The 12,506-nt window shown below is 39.0% G+C and overlaps 1 protein-coding gene across 3 annotated transcripts; it reads right to left on the bottom strand.

The window, feature by feature from the left end:
- Positions 1 to 261: 261 nt before the first annotated feature.
- LOC132606806 (uncharacterized) lies at positions 262 to 5,362 on the bottom strand. Of its 3 annotated transcripts, none has more exons than XM_060320437.1 (2): positions 3,800 to 5,362; positions 262 to 1,960 (listed from the first exon to the last, which is right to left on the bottom strand). In XM_060320437.1, exons 1-2 carry the CDS (start codon positions 4,413 to 4,415, stop codon positions 1,809 to 1,811), a joined length of 768 nt encoding a protein of 255 aa, XP_060176420.1. In that variant the 5' UTR covers positions 4,416 to 5,362; the 3' UTR covers positions 262 to 1,808. The 3 variants fall into 3 exon arrangements, with proteins under 3 accessions (XP_060176420.1, XP_060176422.1, XP_060176421.1); XM_060320439.1 differs by having other exon boundaries at positions 262 to 2,482; positions 3,800 to 5,361; XM_060320438.1 differs by having other exon boundaries at positions 262 to 3,479; positions 3,800 to 5,361.
- Positions 5,363 to 12,506: the final 7,144 nt, after the last annotated feature.

Here is a 12,506-nt window from a genome sequence, read left to right on the forward strand (position 1 = left end):
TAAAGTTACAAGTGAAGAATGTGACATGAGGTATTGTCTCTGTAATTGTTGTCGCTTGTCAGCAATATAAATTGATGGTGATGCCGGTAGGACTTTATATCCCCCTCTTTGTACCTTTTCGAATATTAATAAACTACACCAAGAACTTAATTGAACCTAGAAGGGAAGAAGAATTGATGATAGAGCAGTGATAGAGACGGTAATTAATGATTGATGATGTGATCTGGTATTAAAGGTATGAATTCAAGAATAAAGAGAGGATAGGGAAAGAAGAATGAATCTGTATATTGAACTTGTGAACTGAAAATGATGTGCAACAGGTGTATATACAGTTGAGCTACTAACTGTATTTAGGAAGATAATTAACTTCTAATCTAACTACTTCTTTAACTAATTCAGTATATAAAAAAAAGACTATTTTACCCTTAATACTATTTTACACTCCCCCTCGAACTAGGTGGAGGAAAAATATTCAGTACACCTAGTTTGGAGTTCAAATATTGATGCTGAACTTTGTTAATTTAAACCTTTGGTAAGACTGTCTACTGGCTAATCCTGAGAAGCCATGTATTTGGTGGTGATCATGCCTTGCTGAATTTTCTCTCTAATGAAATGACAGTCGATTTCAATATGTCTTGTACGCTCATGGTAAACTGGATTAGCAGCAATTTGGATTGTTGCTTTACTATCACAATAAACATCAACTGGTCCTTGAATTTCTGCACCAACTGCCTTCAATAGTCCATGTAGCCAAACCAGTTCCGCAATTGTTGTTGCCAAGCATCTGTGCTCAGATTCTGCAGAGCTCCTAGAGACGTGGTCTGTTTTTTTTTATTTCCATGACACTAATGATTCACCAAGCTTGATTTAAAAACCAGACACTGATTTCCTAGTAAGAGGGCATGCTGCCCGGTCTGCATCATAGCATGCAGTAACTGTGTGGCGTTGTTTACTTGATATGAGTATCCCTTGTCCTAGTTGGTTCTTGATGTATTTAACCACCTTTAGAGCTGCTTCCATATGAGATTTCTTAGGTTGTGGAGGAACTGGCTTAGTGTTTGTACACTAAAGGATATGTCAAGTCTTGTTACAGCAAGATATAGCACTTTGGCAATGAGCCTTTGGCATGCATTTACATTTGCTAGAGGGTCACTTACTCTTTTTGAATTTCCTTCAGTCTGATCATCATACTGTTTAGATGTGAGCTTAATGTTGATGTCTATAAGGGTTGTGACAGGTTTGGTTGCTGACAGGCTAGCTTCTGCAATAAGCTCAAGACAATATTTTCTTTGGTTCATTAAAATTCCCTTCTCTGATCTGGCAAACTCAATACCAAGAAAATATTTGAGTTCTCCTAAGTCCTTCATTTTAAATGCTTTGCTCAGTGACTCTTTTTTTTCTTGAATCAACTTCAAATTATCCCCAATGATTAACTTATCATCTACATACACCAACACTATTGTCATTCCTTCACTAGTTTTTTCCTGATAATTGTGTTAACTGAAACTTCAATAATGCCACACATAGCTTTGCATTCCATTGTCTTAGAGCTTGCTTAAGCCCATACAAGGACTTTACAAGTTTGCATACTTTGTACTCCCCCTGACTTGAAAATCCTTGAGGCATGTCCATGTAAATTTCATTGTTCAAGTCCCCTTGTAGGAAGACATTATACACATCCAGTTGGTGTATGTGCCACTTCTTTTATACAGCTAGTGAAAGAATGGTTCTAACAGTAACCATCTTGACCACAGGGGAAAATGTTTCTTGGTAGTCAATTCCCTCTTGTTAACTGTACCCCTTGGCAACTAGCCTTGCCTTAAACCTTGCCACCTCACCTGTAGCTTTGTATTTGACTTTGTAAATACACCTTTGGTGTCCAATGCTGAAATTTCTTCTTTCATAGCTGCTACCCATCTAGGATCTTTAATAGCTTGATTGTAACTTGATGGTTCAGTGACTGAAGAGAAAGTTGCAATGTGAGCTTGATGCTTCTGAGACAGATTCTCATATTCAAGGTATTCGTGTAAAGCAAATGGAGTATCCTCATGAATATTCGATGAGACAAAATCCTTCATCCAAATGGAAGGATGTTTGGCTCTACTTGAAGCTCTATTTTTTTTGTTCATGTTGTACTTCTTGTTGCAGTATAGGTTGTATCTCATTCTGCTACACTATATGAACAGGTTCAAGATCATGATCTTTTTGTGGATTAGCTTGTATAGGTTCAACTTGTAGCAGGTCCTCTGGTCTGAGGTCAGCTTGTATAGGTTCAGTAAATTGTTGATTAGTCTTTTTTGATGGATTAGATGTTTGATTTTGAGAACCATTCATTTTTTGATTAGTTGAATGTTGAGTCTCAACTTGTATAGGAGATAAACTTCCATCCATCATCATTTGACTCAAATTGGCATCAGTGAACAGTGTGTGCTGATCTTAACTTTTGCTGAAAGGAGAAATATCTTCTCTAAATGTTACATCTCTGTTAACAAAGAAAGACTTGTTAGCTAGATCATATAGTATATAACCTTTTTGAACCTCTGAGTAGCCCATGTGGGCTGCCATTTTGGCTCTTGGCATTAGTTTAAGAAATGTCCTTTTAAGAACATTTCTTACTTATGTTCTTGCACAATATTTACATAGCATAAACATCCTAACACTCTAAGGTGTTTGAGGTTAGGCATCTTACCATATAACTTCTTAAAAGGAGATGCATTGTTGAGTACAGTACTTGGCATTCTATTTATCAGATAAATAGCAGCCAGTACACAATGACTCCAAAATCGAATGGGAATTTGTCCTTGAAATCTAATGGCCCTGGTGACTTCTAATATGTGCCTATGTTTCCTCTCAGCAATACCATTTTGCTGAGGGGTATATGCACAAGATTTCTGATGAATTATGCCCAAATTTTGAAACAACTGCTCACATATAGAGTTAACAAACTCTCTACCATTGTCACTTCTAATCACTTTCACAAATTAATTAAATTGAGTACTAACATAAGTAAGAAATAGTTTTAAGCATACATAAACATCAGATTTCAACTTAAGCAGAAATAACAGAATCATTCTTGTAAAGTCATCAACCACAGTCAGAAAATACTTATTGCCATCAAATGTTGCAGTTTTGTAAGGTCCCCATACGTCTACATGAATCATATGAAACATACTAGCACTTTTAATATTACTAGAAGGAAAAGGCAGTCTACCTTGTTTTGCATAGGGACAAACAATGTATTTAGCAATACATTCTTGAATATGCAGTAAATTAGCAGGTAAAATTTTCTTAAGAACGCCTATAGACATGTGTCCATATCTCTTATGCCACAATACTATGTCACAATTAGTCTTCTCAACAGCTTCATTGACTCTTATATCCAAGTTCTTATTTAGACATCTTTGACTAGCTTGAGATATTAGTAGATACAATTCATCATCTTCCCTACCTATCCCCTTTACGCTCCCAATGAAGAGATCCTAGAATAGATAAAAATTAGGGGAAAAAGTTGCAGATCATTTGAGTTCTTTTGTTATTTTTGAAACAGATAGTAAGTTGAACTTAAATTGTGGAATATGAAATACATCTGTTATAATAATTTGATTAGAAATTGAACTAGATCCTCTGTGTGTTACATTAGAAATATTACCATTAGGCAAAAACACCTTTTTAGGATTGTCTAGTTTAGTGATTGTATCCTTATTTAATAAAGTTATTTTGGATGCCATATAGTTTGTTGCACCTGTATCTATCATCCACTCATGCACACCATCAGTTACTAAGAATGATTTAGGCATACCTGCAATGTTAGTTGGTGCGACTGAGTTAGAATTGTTGTTTGTTCCTTTGTTCAACATCCGTAGAATTTGCTTATATTGCTCACTGGTGAAAGCATAGTTTCCTTGTTGAGTTGTCGCACAATTGTGATTGTAACTTCCAGTTGGTTGAGTTCTTACATTTCTTGTATTGTGACCATACACTTCTTTACCCATATTGGCAGATGGAACATACAGATTTGTATTATGACCATATTCAGGATTGAACTGAGAGGTTGAACCAACATGATCTTGCATCACATTGGCATTGTAAGCAGCACTAGTGTTATTAACTTTCCTTTGAAATTTGAAGTCTGAAGGATACCTCACAACCCTATAACAGTTCTCCTTAGTATGACCTTTTCTCTTGCATACTTCACACTGAAGGTTTCCGTTCTTTTTGAATTTTTGATTCTGTCCATTATTGTTATGGTTCCTAGTACACATAGCCATTTCATAGTTGTTGCTAATGGAAACAGGTTGAGCATTATTCCTAGCATGCATAGCCATCTCATAGTTGCTGAATGATCCATGTTGAGTACTCTCTAACACACCTGAAGTAGCAGCAACTCCTTTCTCATTTTCATCACTAATGATCATAGAATATGCTTGATTTACTGTAGGTAAGGGACTCCTTAGTAAAATCTAACTCCTAGCTTGAGAATAGCTCTCATTCAACCCCATAAGAAATTGATACAGTTTCAATTTCTGCAGATATATCACAAATTCTTTTGACTTGTCACATTCATAACCAGGAGCTGGCAAGCCTCAAATTCTTCCCACAAGTTCTTTAATCTTGAAAAGTAAACTGACACAGATGATGTTCCTTGGGTTAAATTTGCTAGTTCCTTATGTAAATTGAAAGTTCTTGATCCATCAGTTTTATTGAATCTTTCAGCAAGATCTTCCCAAACAGCTAAGCAACAGATGCATACATAATACCATATAAATGACTCTTAGAAACTCCATTCAAGATCCAAGAAAGTACAATTGCATTGACTCTTTCCCACTGATCATCCATGCTTTCAGGAAACATTTTTTTTTTTGCAATTACCATTTACAATACCTAATTTGTTTCTGCCTAAAAGGGCTAATCTCATTGACCTATACCAAATCGAGTAATTCTCAATTCCTGTTAATTGAAAAGAAATTATCTAAATTCCACTTACATCGAATAGTGCCAAGAATAGTGGATGAGAGTAATCGATTCCATTGGTCTGAGAACTCCCTAGGTTTTGAGTCTGTTGCTCCCCAGTAGTTGATAAAATTTTGACCTATTGGTACCTCATTGTTGATAACATCATTATCCTCCATTTCTGTTCTTCAAATTTTACCAACTCAAGAATTTTAGATTTAGAATTTGCAGCAAAAATATATGGATCGATTTCAGAGTTCAACTATGGTGCTGAAAGCTTTGATACCATGATGTGATATGGTATTAAAGATGTGAATTCAAGAATACAGAGAGGATAGAGAAAGAAGAATGAATCTGTATATTGAACTTGTGAACTGAAAATGATGTACAACAGGTTTATATACAATTGAGCTACTAACTGTATTTAGGAAGATAATTAACTTCTGATCTAACTACTTCTTTAACAAATTCAGTACATAGAAAAAGACTATTCTACCCTTAATACTATTTTACAATTGAAGGTACAACTTTGTCGAACAATTTCAACTGAAGATAAGAAGATTAGCAGCAACAAGAATTACTCCAAGATTCAAGGAAGTGATGCAACAGTCAAAATGGAGACAATATATTAAAAATAAGAGAACAATAATGAAATATATAGACACGTTCTTTTGTTCTAAACTATCTTCTCCGTTATTCTTGCAAAATCCCTATAACTCTAAGTCTTGTATTTACGTGCGTTGGTAAAAGTACAATTGAATATCTCGTTAAGGTGCGGATATATTGCTCTATTTGATTAAGGAGATTTAAAATCACTGTGATAGAATATTTATCAATTTATTAGTCACAATCTTGACATATCCCCTCTAGAATTATTACACCCCGTATCTTAAAACTAAGGTTAGATTCGTATCGTTAGAGTTTTAGCGAAAAATTTGAAAGCTTGTACGTATTATGAAAGTGGTTGACAAGCCTAATTCGGGCATCCGTAACCTCTTGATTCGTTGAGAATTTGTAAAAGGTTCCTCAGTGAAAGTTATAGTATGTAGAAATACCTTTTTAGGCACATGAGGACCAGGCTGATTGGAGTTCGGAGCAAGGAGATATGATCGTCTCAAAAGGGCTAATGGAGAGGTTCTTAGGATTCGGTAGAATCAACTAAGTTTTCGACATGTCTGCCTTCCTGCCCAATTTCAGGAAAATTCATTGATAATTTGAGAAAACTTAAAAAACATGAACATTGTAGCCCTTTGAAATAACTTTCCAATGGTATATTGTGGAGCTCGAACGGAGCTCTGTGCTAGGAGTCATGCCTATTTTAATGAACGCTATCGACTGAGTGTAAAAATGACAGGGGAGCTAGCCGACCTCGCCCCAAAGCGAGGCAAGGGCTCGCCTTAGACTGCGCTCAGCTAGGTAGGGGTCCAAAAGTGAGAAAAATTCAAGAAAATTGTCTAAGTGTAAAATAGACAAGAGAGCTTGCTGAGCTCACCCCAAAGCTAGGCAGGGGAAAGTCATAGACAGCGCTCGGCGAGCCTGGGGGTCTAAAATTCCCTATGCTATAAATTCAACACTTATCTCAAAATTTCAGTTATTAGACATTACAACTTCGTTCTAAAGCCCTAAGCAGCAGTTTTCCTCCTCTTCTCATCCTTCCACGTCAAGATAAGATCGCTCTAACGATTCATAAGTACTTCCAACATTTATTCATGATTAACAACATGATTCTTCAACCAAAACATAGGATTTCCAAGGTAAAACCTTCCCAAGTGATTCAAGCTGGAGTTTTGGTGTTTTACGTCAGAAAAGCAGTTTATTTCGTTAGATTGGAGCGATTACAGGTATGTGAGGATAACTATCTACGTTAGGGAATGTTCATGATTCTCCCTACGTCTCATTCGACATGCTTGTCAGTAATTTGATTCAAAATACAATTTAGCCCTAGTTTCTTAAATAGTTATAGAACTGTTATCTCTTAGGGTTTTGTTTCATAATTCATTCATGGTGATCATTTTGAATATCATGAACTCAGTACATAATCATTATAGACTTATGTATTGACATCGTATGACTCTCGGTCAGTGTATAATTAGATATTAGTTTAAGCTTCATAATCAGAAACAGTTATCAGGCTATCAGCTATAGCCCAGTCTCAGTCTTGTAAATTGTTTAATGTTGAACACATGTATCTGTAATTTTGGGCCTTAGGCCACAGTATATGCATACGTATTGCTTGGGCCTGAGGCCACAATTTTGGGCATATTATTTGGGCCCTAGGCCACATTTTATATTTACAATCATACAGGTGATTATTCATTCAAAAACCGAGGAGTATTCTTATCTTCGCTCCACATGTTCAGTTCAGTTTTCAGTTGCAGTTTCAGTTTCAGTTTTCAGTTGCAGTTTCAGTTTCAGTTTCATACTTACAGTCTTTCCTTCAGTTTTCTTTACATACCAGTACAATTCAAATGAGCTGATATCCCTTTTTATTGCTTGGAAGCCTACATCTCGCGATGTAGGCAACGATATACAGGTTGACGATTCAGCTAGCTAGGGTTGCCCGTATCAGCTGCTTGGTGAGCCCCAGTTCCTTCGGGGCGCTATCCTGCTTTCAGTCTTTTCAGTATTGTAGACAGTTATCTTTTCAATATTCTTAGAGGCTTTATAGACATAGTCCAATCAGTCAGATATTAGTAGACTTTTGATGTGCTACCCTTGTGGGCTATTTATTCATACTTTTACAGTATTTCTGCAATTAATATTATTTCACTCATACTTTTAGCAGATCAGCATGTGTTAGTCTTATTTTCTTATTTTAGCATGTTTTGATATCACATATTGATTCAACCAGCCTATGAGTTCGCTCGGTCACATGCAATTAGGCACCGAGTGCCGTGTTACACCTAAGCCCTGGTTCGGGGCGTGACAAGAATACAACAACCTGACAACACCATATAACTTAAACAAACTATGGACTAATTATTGAGTCGAAACTTCAGCATTATAAGCACATTCCATGAAAACAAATACTCTATTAAGTAAAAGAATCATATCATGACAGATTTTTCTTGTCTATCTTCTAAGCAGTGTCCTTTAATTGGTCATCTTTATTCTTTTCAGATGTCTATTTGTGATTTCTAATAACTTTAGAGAACATCTCATATCAAGAAAAAAAGTGCAAATAAAATTATTCACAAAAGAATATTGTTTATCCTTAAAATATTAAACAATTAAATTTATGCGTGATGCCAAAGATATGTGGCTCAATTCAATTCAAGATGGGATTACGAGATAAACGAATAAGTAAATAAATAAGCAGATCTGACTAAATATTAATGATGACTGACCTCGGATATCGGAACCGAGGTCGAACCCCTTTGTCGGGTGCTTACACAATGAACAATGATGATAAACTTAGAAAAATATGAATGAACTCAGATGATTCTATTATTTTTTTGCATGAACTCTTTCTCTCTTTCTGTTGCCGAACCCCCTAAAATGGATGGGGACCTCCTCTTTATATAATAGAGGAGTCCCAACCCTAGTACAATTCTAAGTAAGGAAAAGAAATCTGGTGACAGCTGTTGCTGAGATTGACGCCGAAATATCCGGTTGAAGGTGGATATTCCAGTCTTCTCCTTATGGTAGTTAACTGCCTCTCCTTCGACGCCTCGTTCCAGATCGAGCTCGAAGCCTCATCCTCGATAAGCCGGTCGTATCGTACCCGAACATAACCATGACAACGGGAAACCGAGCATGTCTGTATCCTCGGTTTTACCCGTATACAGATAGTCCCCCCATTTCCCGAGGTAAAAATTTTTACGGCGGGAAATGGACCCAAATAAAGCTAAACAGCCGCCTCCAACTATCTAGGACAAGACCTTCTAGTCAACATCTTACTCTGGCCGATGCTAGGTTATTATTACCCAGATGCCAAATCCTTTTAGGAGACCTCCTTGTGCCAGAGTCCTTGATACTCTACAGAACCTCTTGATTTCCTTTCTATGTAAAGCCCATGTATTCTTCCTTTCTCATGCATCTGTACTTCTTCAAATCTCACATTGCTCCTCCTCAAATACCTTATTGCGATTCCCGTATTGAGCTCGTAGCACTTCTCGAATTTTGATTCTTCTTTTATCAGGGCATGATCATTTATTGTTAAGGAAAACCTTCCATGAATATGGCTTACGTTCCATTATTGACTCAAGGTGAAGATCAACATTCATTCACGCCGTCAACAGGAGTCGTTGGTTCTGATAAGGAGCTATAATCTCTCGCTTCTGGTATTCTCCCATCGGGATTTATCTATACGAACGACTGCAAAAATTTTCACCATTTTGATTAGGTGGAGAACTTCGAATCCTGTATCGATGATGGCACCATTATCGCAGTTAGGGAAGATTGCAACTTAGGCATAGATGTTTACGTTCACCCTGTTAGGAATGGTGTGAAAATAAATCACCATGTTATCGGTTACTCGTTGTCATACACTTATCCCTTTACCATTGGGTTCACTCTCCCTGTTCATCGAGTGATCGAGGACTTCTGTCGTCGGTATCAGATATGTATCGAACAGATCGCCCCATAGATTTGGAGACTTGTGTACTGTACTGAGAAGTTGGCAAATGTAGTCGGGGTCCCCTTCACCCTTGAACATCTACTTCATACATACGTACCTCGGGTGATCCGAGAGGGGATTGTTCATATGCTTCCCAGGGGAAGTCGAAGCCTGATCGACCCCGAAGATGATTATGACCGAGGGTGGCTTCATCGGTTTGTGATGATACGCACAACTCAACTTCACCGTCAATCGTCTACCGATTTTCCAGAGGCGTGGAACCTTCACCAAATCCGGCCGAACCCGAGCTTGATATGGCTATCTTTGAATGGGTGGTTTCCCTTCTCCGAGCTTCTCGTAGCATAGGCCGTTCTTGGAGAAGAATGGCGCCTGAAGGGTGGATAGGAAAAATCACGGTAATTCCTTAACTAGACCATTTCGGCTCTCACTCCTTTGTATTATGTCTCAACCCAATGTATTTTCTATTCAGGGCTTCAGACGAGAAGAGCTTCCAAGGAAAAATCAGTAGCTGAGGACGTCGTTCGGGGAAGAAGAGCACCTGCACCACCAATGGCACCTTGGCGCATAGAGACTGGAAGCTTCCCGGTTGGGCATTCGGGGGTTGGATCTCGGGTTCAAACTCGTCATATCATGGAGACCCATCGGGAAATGCCTTTTCACGAAACTCTGCCAACAATAGTGCTTGATGAAGAAGATTTACCGGAGCCAAATATCCCTGGTTCATCCACCTTTGGTGTAGGTCGTGGGGATGCCTAATCGGTATCATGCATCATCGTCGCATCCCGTAGGATAGACTAAAGATCTCAACCTTCGACTTGCTAAGTCGGTTAAGGGTGTTGCTGTCTTACTTTCGTTTTTCAATTTATAGCCGTAGAGTAGGGCTTCTCCTATTTTTTTGGACTGATGTATCTGACATAGTCGAAATTTTATGAAATGGAACAACCTTTAATGGAACTTTGCGAATTGGTTTTTATTGGACTTTATTGAGCATTCCATGTGTGTTGTTCGTACCTGAACCTTTGCATATGTCCTTGCAATATTCGATCAATTGTCGCTTGTTCTATGTTTCACCAATATTCGAAATGTTTTGGTACCGGCTGCCATGCTCGAACATTTTATTTTTTGTACTCGACCACAACTGGTTCGGGACCACATCCTTTGTGACCAATATGGAAGCTTTACTTGATCATAGTGGTATTGATGTAGAAGCCCGACCTAGGTCTCATCGGAAGGCCGACCTGCTCACGTACGATCTGTTAATCGAGTGGGGTGACCCGGTTCCTTCTCGTGTACGCTTCCCATGGTTATGGAAGGCGAACCGTCTCGGCCCCACTTTATAAAAGCAAGTTTTCTCTTTCATTTTTTACTTTCTGACTTTTACCCAAGAGAATTTTACCTTCGTGTGCTTTGGATACGCTGACCCTCATATCTTCAAACCTTCATATCTTCATATCTTCATTTATCCTTATCAGTCCTTTACCCAATCTTCAAACCTTCATTCAAACCTTCATACTTCCGTAATGACGAGCAAATCTTCAAAAGCCAAAACCGGTGAGACCTCCTCCGCTCCAAAACCAGAGACTGTACTGACGGGCTTCATTCCTCAAGATTGCTCGACCATCCAGGATTTCAAGGTCGAGAAACCTTCTCAACAAGGGGATCGAGTTGTCGAAATATCGGACTATTTGTGCACGATACCCTATAGTAAACTTGAACAGGTCAAGGCGGGTGGAAGGGTAAGGAGGTCGTTATTCCCGATCAGGATGAAGCTATAACGACCTATGTGGAAGGGTATTTAAGTGTTTATACCTATCCTTTCACATTTAGCACCCTTGATCCCGTGGTAGTGAATATTTGCAAACGGTATGATATTACCCTCGTCCAGATTCATCCGTCATTTTGGAAAATCGTTGTGCTCCTCTGTTATTTCACTACAAACATGAATTTTCCATTCACGGTGCACCATCTACTCCAGCTACATATCCCCCGTGTTTTCAGAGGAGGTATGATTAAACTCTCAAAACGAGCCAGAAAAGCACCCTTCTTCGGTCTGGACGAAGATAGAGATCGAGGCTGGCAGGGAAGATTTGTCCGAATCAGGACAATGGATCTGATTCCCGCTGATAAGTTGCCGTTTCCTGAGAAATGGAACCCAAACCGTAAGTAACTTTACTTTAGTGTGATATGATCACATGTCTGTACCTACACTGACCCCTTGATTTGCTCGTGTGTATATAACACTTATTGGTGCGGTTCCTAACATTGATCAATTGATTGGGAAGATCTGTTCCCAACTCACTTATGCCGACCGCACCTGGCGACGTTTATATCGGTCCCGGTGGGAGGCCGAAACTCACGGTAAGTCCTTCTCTTAGAGCGCTGTTCCGTCTTCTCTGCGTGTTATGATATGTTTGATGAGTTAAAACTTTTCTTCTTCGCTTCACAGGTCTATCAAAGGCCACCAAAATTCAGGGTCAGGAGGTTACCGAGGACTCGGCCAATGAACAAAATATCGAACCTCCTGATCAGGGAGACAAGGCGGAGAGGAGGAAAAGACGGTCCTCCGAGTCTTTTTGAGCTCCTTCCGAGGCTAGGAAAAGATCGAGGCTCACCATCAGATAGACCTCTTCGGAAGATGTCTCGGTCCGGGATCTGGATGCCGAGGTCACCGGTCAACTATCGGATCATTCTGATGATGACGACCAGGTGTCGGGCAAGCATCGACTTACCGATGAGTTCCTTGATCAAGAGCTGGCCGGTTCTACTGACATCGCTCCACCCTTAGTGGAAAGCTCAAGTCCGATTCTGGCGGGTTCGAGAGATATCCCGAGACCGACAGACGCAGGGAGCATCAGGTGGAAGGTCGGGACATCTAAAAACCCTACAACAGAGCACATTCCTACTCAAAGCTTGGGAAGGCTGCCAGCCGCAGCCGCTGGATCGAAGGCAACTTCCTTCGTACCGGGTTCAAAGGTAC

Source organism: Lycium barbarum, chromosome 8 (assembly GCF_019175385.1).
Source record: "Lycium barbarum isolate Lr01 chromosome 8, ASM1917538v2, whole genome shotgun sequence".
Lineage (NCBI taxonomy): Eukaryota > Viridiplantae > Streptophyta > Magnoliopsida > Solanales > Solanaceae > Lycium > Lycium barbarum.